The sequence below is a fragment of the Salmo salar genome, chromosome 14 (assembly GCF_965601325.2).
Source record: "Salmo salar chromosome 14, fSalSal1, whole genome shotgun sequence".
Lineage (NCBI taxonomy): Eukaryota > Metazoa > Chordata > Actinopteri > Salmoniformes > Salmonidae > Salmo > Salmo salar.
In genome coordinates, this window is record NC_138304.1 from 42,158,658 (window position 1) to 42,176,775 (window position 18,118).

The window sequence follows — 18,118 nt, forward strand, 5'->3', positions numbered from 1 at the left end:
CTGCCTTGTTCAGGGGCAGAACGACAGATTTTGACCTTGTCAGCTCATGGATTCAATCTTGCAACCTCACGGTTACTAGTCCAACGCTCTAACCATTAGGCTATCTGCTGCCCATTATCAGCAACCATCACTCCTGTGTTCCAATGGCACGTTGTGTTAGCTAATCCAAGTTAATCCTGATTAAAGAAGCAATACAACTGGCCTTCTTTAGACTAATTGAGTATCTGGAGCATCAGCATTTGTGGGTTCGATTACAGGCTCTAAATGGCTAGAAACAAAGACTTTCTTCTGAAACTCGTCAGTCTATTCTTGTTCTGAGAAATGAAGGCTATTTCATGCAAGAAATTGCCAAGAAACTGAAGATCTCGTACAATCCCTGTGTACTACTCCCTTCACAGAACAGCGCAAACTGGCCCTAACCAAAATAGAAAGAGGAGTGGGAGGCCCCGGTGCACAACTGAGCAAGAGCGCAAGTCCATTAGAGTGTCTAGTTTGAGAAACAGATGCCTCACAAGTCTTCAACTTGCAGCTTCATTAAATAGTACCCGCAAAACACCAGTCTCAACATCAACAGGGAAGAGGCAACTCCGGGATGCTGGCCTTCTAGGCAGAGTTGGAAAGAAAAAGCCATATATCAGACTGGCCAATAAAAAGAAAAGATTAAGATAGGCAAAAGAACACAGACACCGGGGCCTCCCACTCCTCTTTCTATTCTGGTTAGAGCCAATTTGCGCTGTTCTGTGAAGGGAGTAGTACACAGCGCTGTATGAGATCTTCAGTTTCTTGGCAAATTCTCGCATGGAATAGCCTTCATTTCTGAGAACAAGAATAGACTGACGAGTTTCAGAAGAAAGTACTTTGTTTCTGGCCATTTTGAGCCTGTAATCGAATCCACAAATGCTGATGCTCCAGATACTCAACTAGTCTAAAGAAGGAGAGTTTTACTGCTTCTTTAATAAGGACAACAGTTTTCAGCTGTGCTAACATAATTGCAAAAGGGTTTTCTAATGATCAATTAGCCTTTTAAAATGATAAACTTGGATTAGTTAACACAACGTGCCATTGGAACACAGGAGTGATGGTTGCTGATAATGGGCCTCTTTACGCCTATGTAGATATTCCATAAAACATCAGCCGTTTCCAACTACAATAGTCATTTACAACATTAACAATAACTACGCTGTATTTCTGATAAATTTGATGTTATTTTAATGGACAAAAAATGTGCTTTTAAAAACAAGAACATTTCTAAGTGAACCCAAACTTTTGAACGGTAGTGTACGTCTTGTAGAAAATTAGTAAAGATCTGTAGCAGAGGATGAGATAAACAATCTCTCTTTCTCTCTCTAGGCTGAGTAAGGAGCTCCAGCAGAAGGATAAGATAATCGAGTCGCTCCACACCAAACTCCAGCAGCGTCCTGACACCCCCTCCAGCAGCCATGCCCTCTCAGAGACCACCGACCAATCAGACAGAACCTCCTTTGTGTCGGACGAGTGCAGGACCAATGAGGACCTGGAGCTGTGCTCAGATGTGGATGCTGGCAGTGAATACGCTCAAGAACTGAAGGGACAGGGGGCGGGACATGACCCAGGAAGCACAGGTATAGTAACGTAAACACACTCACTTTTGTACATCGCCTTGGTCCATACAATTGACCTTATTTTAGCGCCCAAAAAACATAATACTTCCAGATCAACTGTAATGTCAATACCATTGTAAAGCACAATTTCTCCCCTTTCCAACAAAATCCATGACGAGACCTCCACGCTGCCCGTTTCTGCATGATTCAAGAAGGCAATGAGCTCCGTCGGGTCTTTTTAAAAATGGCGGGTGGGGAAGTGAAACTAATGCGTGATAGTGAGAAGGAGAGTTGTCGTGTGGGGAAACTGCTTTTTTTCACTCGATCTGTCCAACTTATCACCTTATCGCCTCTAAAATGAAAATAAAACACTATAAAGAGTTTATATAATGTGTCATTACATACCTATTTGAAGGTTTGTGTTGAATTTGAATCAGGTTTTTTTTGGGGGGTGCTAAAGTGATCTTCAGAAGTTAACAGTGGCTTTTGAGAGTCATGATCGCTTGCAGTGATGATGCAAAAAATTACTAGGTATCCCCCTTAACCCGTCACTGTCCATTTCTTGTTTTTAAACGATGAGAGAAGTGCTACACCTGGTGGAGAGAGATTGTAAGACAGAAATAGTTGCTTTATGCGTGCTGTACGTTACGGCATGACACGTCACGATGTAACGGAGGGTCAGTTTTTTCTACTTTTCTCCAATACTATAGAGCCATTACCATGTCGATCAACGCTTGAATAGAAATGTAGTTCACACCCCAGATTTTGAAGTCAACACAGTCGCTAGTCCCATTAGTTTTCTTTGCAGCCTCGTTTGAATGTCGCGGTTGCGCACATTTGTACGGAATGGGGGTGAGTTTACGTTAGCCGTTTAAACATGTGCTATTCATAAACACATACCTTACACCTGTCTCACCTGTCTCTCCCTCCATCCTTTTTCCAACCTCCTCTCACCCTTTTCTCCACTCTTTTTTCAGACGTCCACCCCTCCCTCCCTCCATCCTCTCTTAAGTCCTCCAGCAGCTGTCCCAACATGCTATACTCCACTCCCGTGGAGTCAGCCAGTCAGACTGGTCCTGTGTCCTGCTCCCTACCCACCTCCCAGTCCCTCCCCAGGCTTTACCCAAGACATGACCTCTGGGGTCAACGTATGACCTTTGACCCCGCAACCAGGACCTTCCCTATGGAAGCCGTGCAACAGCAGCTAGATACCCTGCACAGACAGATGACTATGAATGAGAGTGAGCAGAGTTAGGGTCAGCATGCAATGGTGTGGTGTTCTTATTTTATGAGGGACAACCTTGGTGGATTGGAGGAGTAACAGAATGGAGTAGAATCTGTGATCTGTAGCATGTATTGGTTTGACACTGACAGGGACAACATTGGCTAGATAGAGGAGTGGGTGAAGTTAGGGCTAATATAGCATGCCTGCAGTGGATTAGGATGGGACAGTATATATTGTAATGACTTGGTGTGGATGTGACAATGTTGGGGTTGAGAGATCCTAGACTAGAGACAATGTTGGGGTGGAGAGATCCTAGACTAGTATCAATGTTGGGGTTGAGAGATCCTAGACTAGAGACAATGTTAGGGTTGAGAGATCCTAGACTAGAAACAATGTTGGGGTTGAGAGATCCTAGACTAGAGAGAATGTTGGGGTTGAGAGATCCTAGACTAGTGTCAATGTTGGGGTTGAGAGATCCTAGACTAGTATCAATGTTGGGGTTGAGAGATCCTAGACTAGTATCAATGTTGAGGTTGAGAGATCCTAGACTAGAGACAATGTTGGGGTTGAGAGATCCTAGACTAGAGACAATCGGGGTTGAGAGATCCTAGACTAGTGTCAATGTTGGGGTTGAGAGATCCTAGACTAGTATCAATGTTGAGGTTGAGAGATCCTAGACTAGTATCAATGTTGGGGTTGAGAGATCCTAGACTAGAGACAATGTTGAGGTTGAGAGATCCTAGACTAGAGACAATGTTGGGGTTGAGAGATCCTAGACTAGTGTCAATGTTGGGGTTGAGAGATCCTAGACTAGAGACAATGTTGGGGTTGAGAGATCCTAGACTAGAGACAATGTTGAGGTTGAGAGATCCTAGACTAGAGACAATGTTGGGGTTGAGAGATCCTAGACTAGTGTCAATGTTGGGGTTGAGAGATCCTAGACTAGAGACAATGTTGGGGTTGAGAGATCCTAGACTAGAGACAGTGTTGGGGTTGAGAGATCCTAGACTAGAGACAATGTTGGGGTTGAGAGATCCTAGACTAGTATCAATGTTGGGGTTGAGAGATCCTAGACTAGAGACAATGTTGGGGTTGCGAGATCCTAGACTAGTGTCAATGTTGGGGTTGAGAGATCCTAGACTAGAGACAATGTTGGGGTTGCGAGATCCTAGACTAGTGTCAATGTTGGGGTTGAGAGATCCTAGACTAGAGACAATGTTGGGGTTGAGAGATCCTAGACTAGAGACAGTGTTGGGGTTGAGAGATCCTAGACTAGAGACAATGTTGGGGTTGAGAGATCCTAGACTAGTGTCAATGTTGGGGTTGAGAGATCCTAGACTAGAGACAATGTTGGGGTTGAGAGATCCTAGACTAGAGACAGTGTTGGGGTTGAGAGATCCTAGACTAGAGACAATGTTGGGGTTGAGAGATCCTAGACTAGTGTCAATGTTGGGGTTGAGAGATCCTAGACTAGAGACAATGTTGGGGTTGCGAGATCCTAGACTAGTGTCAATGTTGGGGTTGAGAGATCCTAGACTAGAGACAATGTTGGGGTTGCGAGATCCTAGACTAGTGTCAATGTTGGGGTTGAGAGATCCTAGACTAGAGACAATGTTGGGGTTGAGAGATCCTAGACTAGAGACAATGTTGGGGTTGAGAGATCCTAGACTAGAGACAATGTTGGGGTTGAGAGATCCTAGACTAGTGTCAATGTTGGGGTTGAGAAATCCTAGACTAGAGACAATGTTGGGGTTGAGAGATCCTAGACTAGTGTCAATGTTGGGGTTGAGAGATCCTAGACTAGTGTCAATGTTGGGGTTGAGAGATCCTAGACTAGTGTCAATGTTGGCGTTGAGAGATCCTAGACTAGTGTCAATGTTGGGGTGGAGAGATCCTAGACTAGAGACAATGTTGGGGTTGAGAGATCCTAGACTAGAGACAATGTTGGGGTTGAGAGATCCTAGACTAGAGACAATGTTGGGGTTGAGAGATCCTAGACTAGTGTCAATGTTGGGGTTGAGAGATCCTAGACTAGTGTCAATGTTGGGGTTGAGAGATCCTAGACTAGTGTCAATGTTGGGGTTGAGAGATCCTAGACTAGTGTCAATGTTGGGGTTGAGAGATCCTAGACTAGTGTCAATGTTGGGGTGGAGAGATCCTAGACTAGAGACAATGTTGGGGTTGAGAGATCCTAGACTAGAGACAATGTTGGGGTTGAGAGATCCTAGACTAGAGACAATGTTGGGGTTGAGAGATCCTAGACTAGAGAGAATGTTGGGGTTGAGAGATCCTAGACTAGTGTCAATGTTGGGGTTGAGAGATCCTAGACTAGAGACAATGTTGGGGTTGAGAGATCCTAGACTAGTGTCAATGTTGGGGTTGAGAAATCCTAGACTAGAGACAATGTTGGGGTTGAGAGATCCTAGACTAGAGACAATGTTGGGGTTGAGAGATCCTAGACTAGAGACAATGTTGGGGTTGAGAGATCCTAGACTAGAGACAATGTTGGGGTTGAGAGATCCTAGACTAGAGACAATGTTGGGGTTGAGAGATCCTAGACTAGAGACAATGTTGGGGTTGAGAAATCCTAGACTAGAGACAATGTTGGGGTTGAGAGATCCTAGACTAGTGTCAATGTTGGGGTTGAGAGATCCTAGACTAGAGACAATGTTGGGGTTGAGAAATCCTAGACTAGAGACAATGTTGGGGTTGAGAGATCCTAGACTAGAGACAATGTTGGGGTTGAGAGATCCTAGACTAGAGACTCTAACCAGGAATGATTACTCAACTTGTGTTTGATGATACAGCACCTGCTTTTGGTCCAGATAGTTTGATGATACAGCACCTGCTTTTGGTCCAGATAGTTTGATGATACAGCACCTGCTTTTGGTCCAGATAGTTTGATGATACAGCACCTGCTTTTGGTCCAGATAGTTTGTTGATACAGCACCTGCTTTTGGTCCAGATAGTTTGATGATACAGCACCTGCTTTTGGTCCAGATAGTTTGATGATACAGCACCTGCTTTTGGTCCAGATAGTTTGATGATACAGCACCTGCTTTTGGTCCAGATAGTTTGATGATACAGCACCTGCTTCTGGTCCAGATATGCTGTAATACCCTCTAATAAGAATGCTTTCTCTTTTACAGCCCCTGAGTGTGGCTCCTTAATATAGATTACTTCTCTGTTCTGTTACAGGCTTTGTGGTTCCTCACGCCAAGGCCCGGTCGACCGCCCCACCAGCCGCCCATCACCAGCCTGACCATTCCCCTTACCGACAGATTACCCACCATGCCTTTTACCCACACCAGCTAGGCGGCCGACCCGCAGGCCCCGCCCTGAAGGCAGACGCAGATCTGGTGGAGAGTGGTGCATTGTGCGATATGGAAAACATGGTTCAGCCAATCAGGGTTGGGTCATCAGGATACTATTCAGGAAACAGCTTTACTGGTAAGACCCAGAGCCTTCTATTACAATAAAGCGCTCTCGTAAGTCCCGCCACCTTTTTTCATCACTAGCATGGTTTGCACTATCTAGACTCAATACCAACATCAATCATTTTTCAAGTATTTTACAGCATGTCATTTCATATTTAACCTGCAAATACACAGTGGGGCTAACATAAACTTGAACAATGTTCTGTCCCGTGTTCCCTGAGGTGTGGACGTGATCAAGGAGCACCTGAGGGAGGTGCAGTGTCTGCGTCAGCACCTGGAGGAGTCCATCAGGACCAATGAGAGGCTCAGACAGCAGCTGGAGGAACGCCTTTCCACCACCGGCCGCGACGGCGCAGCGCCCACCAACATCTACATCCAGAGCCTGGACTCTGTCTGCCAGCTGTCCAATGAGATCAGAGTCCTGAAAGAGGAGAACCTGGCTCTCCAGGCACACCTGCAGGCCAGCTCAGGTACTGTACCCCACCAGTTCACCCTACTGTCAACATTGAACCAAATGATTCATAGTTTGTCTATAGAGGGCTTGCAGTTGCGTCACAAATCACCTAGCAACCCCACCTGGCACCATGTTGGAAGACCAAAGTCAGTATGTTGGATGCCTCCAATCGTCCACATGGCTGGCTGCATTCTGCTACCACCGGAACCTTCGGGAAGATTGCCCATGATTTATTTTCTCTAAGCACCCAGAAAACGAGGGCGTGGGAGAACCTATTCAAGTAAGTAAATACATTTTGAAAATGATCAATTATTAGCTAGCTTGCGACAGAAACTTAGTGTGTAGGCTAACTCAAATGAGCTGCAAACGTTATGTTTGCTACCATAGTTAGCTTACTTTTTTATTTTTTATTTTTTTATTTCACCTTTATTTAATCAGGTAGGCTAGTTGAGAACAAGTTCTCATTTACAACTGCGACCTGGCCAAGATAAAGCAAAGCAGTGTGATACAGACAACAACACAGAGTTACACATGGAGTAAACAATAAACAAGCCAATAACACAATAAACAAGTCAATGACACAGTAGAAAAAAAAGAAAGTCTATATACAGTGTGTGCAAAAGGCATGAGGAGGTAGGCAATAAATAGGCCATAGGAGCAAATAATTACAATTTAGCAGAATAACACTGGAGTGATAAATCAGCATATGATGATGTGCAAGTAGAAATGCTGGTGTGCAAAAGAGCAGAAAAGTAAATAAAATAAAAACAGTATGGGGATGAGGTAGGTAGATTGGGTGGGCAATTTACAGATGGACTATGTACAGCTGCAGTGATCGGTTAGCAGCTCAGGTAGCTGATATTTAAAGTTGGTGAGGGAAATAAAAGTCTCCAACTTCAGCGATTTTTGCAATTCGTTCCAGTCACTGGCAGCAGAGAACTGGAATGAAAGGCGGCCAAATGAGGTGTTGGCTTTGGGGATGATCAGTGAGGTACGGGTGGGTGTTGTTATCGTGACCAGTGAACTGAGATAAGGCGGAGCTTTACCTAGCATAGACTTATAGATGACCTGGAGCCAGTGGGTCTGGCAACGAATATGTAGCAAGGGCCAGCCGACTAGAGCATACAGGTCGCAGTGGTGGGTGGTATAAGGTGATTTGGTAGCAAAACGGATGTCACTGTGATAGACTGCATCCAGTTTGCTGAGTAGAGTAATGGAAGCTATTTTGTAGATGACATCGCCGAAGTCGAGGATCGGTAGGATAGTCAGTTTTACGAGGGTAAGTTTGGCGGTGTGAGTGAAGGAGGCTTTTTTTGCGAAATAGAAATCCGATTCTAGATTTGATTTTGGATTGGAGATGTTTAATATGAGTCTGGAAGGAGAGTTTACAGTCTAACCATACACCTAGGTATTTATAGTTGTCCACATATTCTAGGTCGGAACCGTCCAGGGTGGTGATGCTAGCCAGGCGGGCAGGTGCGGGCAGCGAATGGTTGAAAAGCATGCATTTGGTTTTACTAGCGTTTAAGAGCAGTTGGAGGCCACGGAAGGAGTGTTGTATGGCATTGAAGCTCGTTTGGAGGTTTGTTAGCACAGTATCCAAGGAAGGGCCAGAAGTTTACAGAATGGTGTCGTCTGCGTAGAGGTGGATCAGGGAATCGCCCGAAGCAAGAGCGACATCATTGATATGTACAGAGAAAAGAGTCGGCCTGAGAATTGAACCCTGTGGTACCCCCAAAGAGACTGCCAGAGGTCCGGACAACATGCCCTCCGATTTGACACATTGAACTCTGTCTGCAAAGTAGTTGGTTAACCAGGCGAGGCAGTCATTAGAAAAACCAAGGCTATTGAGTCTGCCGATAAGAATACGGTGATTGACAGAGTCAAAAGCCTTGGCCAGGTCGATGAAGACGGCTGCACAGTACTGTCTTTTATCGATGGCGGTTATGATATCGTTTAGTACCTTGAGCGTGGCTGAGGTGCACCAGTGACGGCTCGGAAACCGGATTGCACAGCGGAGAAAGTACGGTGGGATTTGAAATGGTCAGTGATCTGTTTATTAACTTGGCTTTCGAAGACTTTAGATAGGCAGGGCAGGATGGAAATAAGTCTGTAACAGTTTGGGTCTAGGGTGTCACCCCCTTTGAAGAGGAGGATGACCGCGGCAGCTTTCCAATCTTTAGGGATCTCGGACGATACGAAAGAGAGGTTGAACAGGCTGGTAATAGGGGTTGCAACAATGGCGGCGGATAGTTTTAGATAGAGAGGGTCCAGATTGTCTAGCCCAGCTGATTTGTACGGGGGGGGGGGTCAATGTAAATAGTCCGGTGGCCATTTGATGAATTGTTCAGCAGTCTTATGGCTTGGGGGTAGAAGCTGTTAAGGAGCCTTTTGGTCCTAGACTTGGTGCTCCAATACATCAGCCCCGTTGATGTTAATAGGGGCCTGTTCGGCCCGCCTTTTCCTGTAGTCCACAATCAGCTCCTTTGTCTTGCTCACATTAAGGGAGAGGTTGTTGTCCTGGCACCACACTGACAGTTCACTGACCTCCCTATAGGCTGTCTCATCGTTTCGGTGATCAGGCCTACCACTGTTGTGTTGTCAGCAAACTTAATGATGGTGTTGGAGTCGTGTTTGGCCATGCAGTCGTGGGTGAACAGGGAGTACATGAGTACATACCTCGAGACTTCTTTATTAGACATCGTGCACCAGCTGTTATTGACAAATAGACACACAACCCCACCCCTCATCTTGTTATAAAGGTGTATTTTTATGGTGAAAGAATTGCTTCACCAAAACTTGAAACTCATGTGACATGCTAACCGTGTATTGACAGCTGTCTAGGTTCTGGTCTTGTCGGGCAAAAAGGTTTCTTCTCTTTTCTGACAGTTCTTTAGTCTTATCTCACTGGTGTCACCAATGGTGTTTCATGATTGCGGGGATCTGTATTGCTTTCCCGTTGTCTTTCCTAACCTTGTTAGAGCAGCCAAATACTGCACAGAAAATGAATGGGGTGATGAATCAACTGATAACACTGTTATCATGCAGTTTGGGGTAGCCACTCGGCTGTTGTTGTCAGAAGAATTAAAGCGGTGGTCTTCCAATATGGCTGCCGTTAGGCGGTCTAAGTCAACTGCAAGCCCTCTGTAAGACATGGACAATTCTAAAACATTTGATGTTGTTAAAAAGGATCTGATTAACTGTCTTGCTCTGCCTTCCCATCATGTGTGCTTCCCCCTCAGACATGTGTAAGGAGGCGGAGCAGCTGCGTGAGGGGGCGGTGACGGGGCGTGCCCGTCTGAAGCAGGCGGAGCTGGAGGCGGAACAGTGGAAGGAGGAGCTACGCCGGCTGCAGACACACAGCCAGGAGCAGGGACAGCAGATACACACACTCAGACAGGAGAGGCAGAACAGCCATGACAAGAACAATAGGGGTGTGTGTGTGTGTGTGTGTGTGTGTGTGTGTGTGTGTGTGGTGTGTGTGTGTGTGTGTGTGTGTGTGTGTGTGTGTGTGTGTGTGTGTGTGTGTGTGTGTGTGTGCGCGCACGCGTGTGTGTGTGCGTGTGTGTGCGCGTGTGTGCGGTTGACGGTATGAACATGCGTGTGGCTGACGGTATGTGTGTGTGTGGCTGACGGTATGTGTGTGTGTGGCTGATGGAATGTGTGTGTGTGGCTGACGGTATGTGTGTGGGTGGCTGACGGTATGTGTGTGGGTGGCTGACGGTATGTGTGTGTGGCTGACAGTATGTGTGTGTGTGTGGCTGACAGTATGTGTGTGTGTGTGGCTGACGGTGTGTGTGTGTGGCTGACAGTATGTGCGTGCGTGGCTGACAGTGTGTGTGTGTTTGTGGCTGACAGTATGTGCGTGCGTGGCTGACAGTGTGTGTGTGTGGCTGACAGTATGTGCGTGCGTGGCTGACGGTGTGTGTGTGGGTGAGGCTGATGTTATGTGTATGTGGCTGATGGTGTGTGTGTATTAACCCGTGAACCTCTCTCTACTCTCCAGGCTGCAGCATGAGGTGTCCCTGCTGCAGCAGCAGTTGTGTGAGAGCAGGGAGCTGCTCCACTCTCTGCAGAGTGAGCTGCAGGTCTACCACAGAGTGTGGTCTAACGCCAAGGGCAACCCAGGTCCGCCTTCCCACTTTATCTACAGGCTATTGGTTGCATAGAGAGCACTGTAATTCAGGAGTTCACCAGTTAAAATGTATATATATCCTAACTTGAGATACATGCATATAACTGGGATTTTCACATATATAATCCAAATGACGCTCAGAAGTCGTTTAGGTCATTTATATTGATACTTGCTGTGGCCAATGACATTCACTCTGTTATATTGATACTTGCCGTGGGCCAATGACATTCACTCTGTTATGTTGACTAACACTATTATTGGGATTGACAGAGTTTCTGTGTGAGGGCCAGTACGGTCGGGTCCCTGCCCTGCCCCTGCCCGGGGAGCTGGGGGAGCTGCTAGGGGAGGTGAGGAGCCTCAGAGCCCAGCTCCAGAGCAGTGTACAGGAGAACAGTGCCCTGAAACAGCTGGAACTCCACAAACATCTGGAGCAGAAGCTGGGTGGGGGCGTCCACGGAGGGCTGGGGAGCATTGGGGGGATGGAGCCCCCTCGTACCCCGTCTCTCAGTGCCCTTACAGACAGCCCCCAGAGGGACAGCCTCTACAGACGGCAGCTACTACATGGTAAGAGGGGTGTTGTGTGATGATGTGGTTTGAGGTTACAGTATGGAAATACATTTTGATATCAGCTTGATAGGCACCAACACTCAATGCCAGCCTACGCTTGATATTGGCCCACTCTTCAACACAATGAATGGGACAAAAGAGTTCAGAAAGTTTGTCTCATGTAAATCCCATGGAACTAACTGATTGACGTGTTTAATGAACCATTAACAACAGACTAATGAGTGAAATGTTTGATTTGAAGCATTATCATTCATTAAATGTAGTTGAATGCTCAGGGTTGTGTGTGTGTGTGTGTGTGTGTGGTGACCAAGCATCCCTGTCTGTCTGTGTGTGTGTTCTGCAGACCCAGCGCCGTCTCCCCCGGTCAGAGACATTGGGTTGTTTAACTGTGGATCTCCATACCACGTCCCCTACACAGATCTGGTGGAGACCTCGCTCACTGCCAACGGTGTGACTCTAGCTCTAACTGCACTGCATGCTGTTCCATCTTTGTATGATGTCTGACAAATGGACAAAATAGAGTTATACATATCTGATTCACACATCTGAAGGAGTTTACACAAGTCTACACAAATAGTCCAGGAAGGATGTTATTACGGAAGTTAGTCACTCTTATAAAATAAAAATAACGAACTAATAACATCCCCAATTATCTCTTCATAAAATGATGACATCCGTTAGATCTGGACCCCCACTCAGAGCTGCAGGGGGACGCCCCGGACGGCTCGTTCTCTAACCAGAACGGACGCCACGCCATCGGGCACGTGGACGATTACAGTGCCCTGCAGCAGCAGGTCCTGGAGGGGAGGAGTCTGGTCCAGAGAATGGAAACAGCCCTTCAGGCCTGCCTCAGCCATTCAATGCTGGTAGACAGCCAGGACCAGGTAAGGGGGTAGTGATGGGGTGGGGGGTGTGGAGCACAGGGAAACTAGTTCTATTATCTATTTGTGCTAACATCTGAGTAAGTGATGACCTAATCCTGAAACTCATAGCCAAATCTTGTGTATGCGCTGGCCACCTTCTCGATGTGAACAGTCTGCCGCTACAGCTACTTTCAGGGAATATGATGAGTCTGTCTCTGTCTAGGTCCTCCTGGACTATGGCTGTGTGAGGACTCTGTTGTCTAACACCAAGACCCTAAGACAGATCCTGGAGGAGGCTGTGTCCCTGCTGAAGATGTTCTGGAGGGCTGCCCTGCCCAGCACCGACCACTCCACCCACAACCTTAAGAAGGTACCGAATACATGATTTACTACCTATGTGTTATTTTGTTGATTTGTTGTAATTGATGGTTTGTGACATCACGTGTCAATCGTGTGGTGGCTTTGAGGCTCTCTGTTGATGATGCAGGTTCTAAGCTAGTCAGACATATGAACTGTTGTTTGGTTTATTGATATATTGAATTATTGAGTTGATTGATCAGTCTATTGATTGATTGCTGTGACCCCTGCAGGAGCAATGTATGCAGGAGGAAATTCTGTCTCTGAGAGGGCGTATCTCGCAGCAGGAGGAGGTTCTCCAGGGAACCGTCCAGAGACTGAGGAGCACCAGCCGCACCAAGGACAGCATGGAGCACTTCATCGTCAACCAACGTGAGTGTGAGTGTGTGTGTGTGTGTGTGTGTGTGTGTGTGTGTGTGTGTGTGTGTGTGTGTGTGTGTGTGTGTGTGTGCGTGTGTGCGTGTGTGCGTGTGTGCGTGTGTGCGTGTGTGCGTGCATTACATTGGTGTTACAGCAAAGGGTCCTAGTTAGATTTTTTTTGGCCTTTTATATTGCAGTATCAAGGACTCGCGATGTGCTGAAAAAAGCAAGGACTAACTTGGAGGTAAGAGATGATCCTTTTCCTTGACATATCTTGTATACACATCAAATGGTGTTAATGTGTTGTGTTCATTGTCCCAGTGTCAGTACTGTAGTCTCTCTCTACTGTCACTGTTTTGCACCCACCCTGTCCGTTCCACCTGTTCCTTCATCCTCCGTGTCTCTTCCCTCCTTCCTCCTTCTCGTCCTCCTCCTTTTTTCCCCTGAGTACCTCCAGAAGAACGAGCGGAGGATTTCTTCCCTAAGCTCCTCCTCTTCCTCTCCTTATGCTGGTAAAGGGTTTGGCACGCTGTGGCTGTCATGCTGTGTGACATCACTGCTTTACCATCCAATCAAACAACAGAATAATAATCATCAAGGACTATCATAAGTGTATGACAGTCATAGTATGATAGTCATAGAAACCATAGAAACCATAGAAGTCATAGAAACCAATTAGTATAAATCATGGAAAACCTGAAGGGGGGGTGGGGCGTGCACGCGATTGGCTGAAAGCCAGGGCAGGCTGAAGCTTTTAAGACTCTTACTGGAATTTAAACTTACAGGTCAGCTACTTACTGAGGGGAGGCTTTTACATAACACATTTTAGATAGCAATTTTCAGCTTCTCTTCATCTGCAAGCATAATAGCTATTGTTGTGGTTTCATACTAACGAGGCAAAACAAATTTGAAACATGAATATTCCATTAAGCTCAACAAATGTTCAGAATCATTGCAGATAAACCTCAACTTTGCATACTCTACTCTTCATTGCGTGTGAAGTTTAAAAAAAAATCATCAACTTTTTGGCTGCGGCATCTTCTCTCCATCTGTGTATGTAACAGGAGTGTAGCAGTGAATAATCTAGTCTTTATTCCCCTCTTCTCCCTTCAGCTGAAGACCGAAGTCCTGGCAATGAACGGCCTACTGATTGGAGTTTCTTGAAGCCTGGCGACGCCCCGGCAACGTCAAATCAGCGTCCAGGAACCAGGAAGCGCAGCAGCCAGTGCCTGTTTTAGGTGATGACCTGTTAAAGGAACCAGCCAGCCTAACACCACAACCTCTGAACTCTGACCTCACTGCCAGAACAGACACGACCCCTCCTCCTCCTCTTTGCCTCATCTTTAGCATCCAACGTCCCTCCTCAGATCACTCCATGCTTCTTTCTCTCCTATCTCTCCTCATCTCTAGTATCCAACATCCCTCCTCAGATCACTCCATGCTTCTTTCTCTCCTATCTCTCCTCATCTCTAGTATCCAACGTCCCTCCTCAGATCACTCCATGCTTCTTTCTCTCCTATCTCTCCTCATCTCTAGTATCCAACATCCCTCCTCAGATCACTCCATGCTTCTTTCTCTCCTATCTCTCCTCATCTCTAGTATCCAACGTCCCTCCTCAGATCACTCCATACTCTTTCTCTTCTATCTCTCCTCCACTTCTCTCCTGCTGGCAATTTGTGCCCAATGCTCCTGCCTCGTACACCTTGGGCCTTACCTGAACTCTTCCTCCTTTAGTGTCATTCCTCCACCCTCCTTTTGACTGTTCTCTTTCCCCCACCTCCACCCTCCGTTTGACTGTTCTCTTTCCCCCACCTCCACCCTCCATTTGACTGTTCTCTTTCCCCCACCTCCACCCTTGTTCTTCTGTTGGAGTCTTTGAGCTCCAGAAACGGTTGGTCCAGTCTGATGATTACCTTGTTGTGAGTGTGTAGAAGGTGGTTTGAAACGTGCCTCTGATGGTTACAGTAATGTGCGCCCTTGACTGCTGTAGAAGGAGTAGGATGAAGCTGCCCCTAGACATTGAGCTAAGGTCAGATTTGCCTTTTCCCTAATGGTAAAGGTTATGGGATTTGGTGAAGGTAGGCTGATCCTAGATCTGTAGCTAAGGGAAGCTTCTACCTGGAGCATAGTAGATTGTGCTCTTCTGCCTGGCAGCTTTTGGACGGGATAAGTGTCAATGCATGTGAACTCATGGCTTGAGAAAGGAAATGTATAGTATACAAATGTATAAACACATACAGTACGGTACACATATAAATATAATAGGCTTGGAACCTCTAACCCTGGCAATGGGGATGCCCATTCTATTCATTCTATTTCTGTGACAGTATCCTCGTCAAACACATATGTTCACAGACATACATGAACAATCAATTTCTTTCAAAACAAATATTTAACTTTCACTGCCACAGAAATGCAAACTTGCTCCTCGTGGCATTTCATCAATGAGGACTTTCTTTGCAAGTACAATGCAAAAAAGTTGAATAACATCCACAATCTAGCTAGATCTGCTGGAATCACAGTGGAGGAATGTATAGGTGTAACACTTCTAGGTAATTGTTTGCTATATTTATCTGTGGAGGATGAAGCCTGTGGATGGTCTGTCTGCCATTAGCCAAGGGTTCTGGATAGCAGAACAAAGGCCCAGTTCCATTTCAATCACTAGCCACTTTGCCTCGCTCCTACTCCATTGGTATTCACAGATCTGAATAGACTGGATAGGTGAAAGCAATATGTTGATGGCTTCACCTAGTCCTCCGATAAGTTAAGTTGAGCTTCCGCTGTGTTGCTTTTATTTATCCAGTCCTGGCTGATCTAACGCTGACGGGGTAAAAGCTGAAAGAAGGGGCTAGGGGCTGAAATGGACCGAGGCCGAACACGCGTATTCAAGCTCCTCTTTAGGAGTCCTCAGACGAGCATGTGCAATAATTACGTTGTTTATTGAATGATCATGGCGCACCAGCTTTTTGGTTTTTTGCCTGACACTGGAACTAAAGTATTTAACCACTCTTGATTAGTGAAAAAGACCATTGGTGCAATATTATACTAATAACTATCTTCTACTAACTTAGGAATACTACTGACTGAAACAAAGTGAAGTTTTTATGCAGTGTTGATGCATGAAAGAGGTTTTAAAAGGAAAAATCTAAACATTTGTTTGTGGAACATGGGATCACCAATACTTGCCAAAGTTTGAACTTTGAACTCTTCACGTCTTTGTTTGCCTTACCCATGCGAATGACATACTGTAGGAGTGGTGTGACTATAGGAAGTCATCATCAGCCCAGTATATGAGATCATTTATGACATCATGATGGAGATATCATTTAATTGGCTGCTCTTTGAGAGCCTTTTGAACCAGTGAGACGGTAACCGTTAGATTATAAATGTGCTTTATAATGAGCACATCTTGTCATAAATGGACCAAACATTTCTAAAAGTGAATCTTTCACACTATTGCTTTGTGAATTCCAAAAACCTAAATTGTGCTCATGTGAGAGATGTACCACTAAAACAGAGAATACTATTGGGATTGTTACATTTCCATTGGACTTAGGGTTTTTGTCTCGGTTTAGACCGTCATTGCATTCCCATGGTGTTGTTGACTAAATGTTCTGTGTCCTTTTAGGTGTAACAAACTTTGGCAGGCTACTGGTGGGACCAATGTTCAAGATTTCACTATTGGTGATGTCACACCCAAAGGTGTTTCTTCCTATGCTGCTTTTGATTGTGTTGTGTGTTCTTGCTGTACATTTGGCAATTTTGACGCTGTAAATGACTTGCTTTTTCACTGTATTCTGTTGACTGACATTTTGGTGTGTGGATAATCATGTCAGACATTTGCTCTGTATGCAAACGTTGAATATCTGGGTAGCTGTGCAATAGCTCTACACTATATCTACTTTATTTTGATGTTACACATATTAACAATAGTTTTGCTTCCTTGAGTGTTTATTTTCCTGGTTTGTATGGTTTATTCATTTATTTTTTTAGATTATGCAAGATTGTAATAAGATAGCCACATATCTGTTATGAAATCACAAAGATATGCCTTTTCTTAGGCTATAAGGGAAACTAGTATTATTACTTACACACCCATCTATAATTAACCTTCGGATGCTTGCCTTTAAAAGTAGCTTGGCCACTGCATTTGCTCCCAACACTTACTTGGAACTCTATTGGATCTGGAAAGCTGAAGCGTTACAGATTCTGCAACAGAAATGTAAAAGTAATTTCCAAATGAGCCAACATATGCAGCGTTTACCGGGAATGCAGCCTGCGCTAAAGCAGGGAACATTGCTTTTTTAAAATGTAAAACACGCTGTAAAGCTGAACTTCTGCAATGTGGATTGAATAGAGCCCTTGGAGTTAATAGCACTTGGTGTCTATACCAGGTATATATCACAGTAGATCTGCCAACAAAGTCTTGTTTGCGCTCCACACAACTGAAAGTCCCTAGAGGGGATTCTAATATAAAACATTCTAATATAAAACCCCATGCTGTGTGGTTCTTTTGGAAAAATAAGGATTTGATGAGAAGATTCAGAGAAAGATTAGGGAAAATATTTTATACCAAAGTAGAAATAACCAACCAACCATAGATGTATAGGATTATGTCAGATTGGATCAGAGTACAACTGAACATGGCCAGAGAGCGTGAACAATGCCTTTTTAATGCACTGTGTACAACAGAATCAAACAGAAGTATTTAGCTGTGTCTAATAGTTGGTCCTGAAACTTAGATTTAATGCTATGTGATTGAAATCGAAGAGCAGCTTGGATTGTCAGGCTCTATGTGTGATAAAGTGTGCGCTGATGAAGCTAACTAGGATGCCGACACAGAGCTCGTCTATGAGCTCTGTCTCTGAAGATGGTCACTGTGTGTGTGTGTGTGTGTGTTGTGTTGCCACAGTGTTATCACAATGAGGGCTTTTGGGTTCCAAAAAATAAATAAAAACGTATTTAAAAAAAACTTTGTCACATCTTTTGATGTAATGTGTGTCGGTAGCCAAACATTTGTGTTTGAACACCGAGCAAGAGGAAAACACACAAATCTCCACATTTACTGATTAGCTTCATGCTTGTTCTATTCTATATTTTCCACCAGGGTTGGGGTCAATTCAAATTGAAGACACTCAAT

At 45.2% G+C, this 18,118-nt stretch overlaps 1 protein-coding gene across 6 annotated transcripts in view; it reads left to right on the forward strand.

Moving 5' to 3' along the window:
• LOC106569692 (myomegalin) overlaps positions 1 to 17,950 on the forward strand; it is a 106,535-nt gene extending 88,585 nt beyond the window's left edge. For 3 of the 6 annotated variants that reach the window (XM_082960988.1, XM_082960983.1, XM_082960984.1), the window contains 14 exons: positions 1,351 to 1,601; positions 2,558 to 2,821; positions 6,004 to 6,255; positions 6,464 to 6,712; positions 9,939 to 10,126; positions 10,701 to 10,824; positions 11,102 to 11,395; positions 11,742 to 11,846; positions 12,080 to 12,282; positions 12,485 to 12,631; positions 12,852 to 12,990; positions 13,176 to 13,222; positions 13,436 to 13,490; positions 14,092 to 17,950. In XM_082960988.1, coding sequence (XP_082817114.1) covers positions 1,351 to 1,601; positions 2,558 to 2,821; positions 6,004 to 6,255; positions 6,464 to 6,712; positions 9,939 to 10,126; positions 10,701 to 10,824; positions 11,102 to 11,395; positions 11,742 to 11,846; positions 12,080 to 12,282; positions 12,485 to 12,631; positions 12,852 to 12,990; positions 13,176 to 13,222; positions 13,436 to 13,490; positions 14,092 to 14,216 — 2,443 coding nt within the window. In that variant the 3' untranslated portion in view covers positions 14,217 to 17,950. The remainder of the gene's footprint in view (positions 1 to 1,350; positions 1,602 to 2,557; positions 2,822 to 6,003; positions 6,256 to 6,463; positions 6,713 to 9,938; positions 10,127 to 10,700; positions 10,825 to 11,101; positions 11,396 to 11,741; positions 11,847 to 12,079; positions 12,283 to 12,484; positions 12,632 to 12,851; positions 12,991 to 13,175; positions 13,223 to 13,435; positions 13,491 to 14,091) is intronic. The other 3 variants (XM_082960986.1, XM_082960987.1, XM_082960985.1) reach the window with 3 other exon arrangements.
• Positions 17,951 to 18,118: the final 168 nt, after the last annotated feature.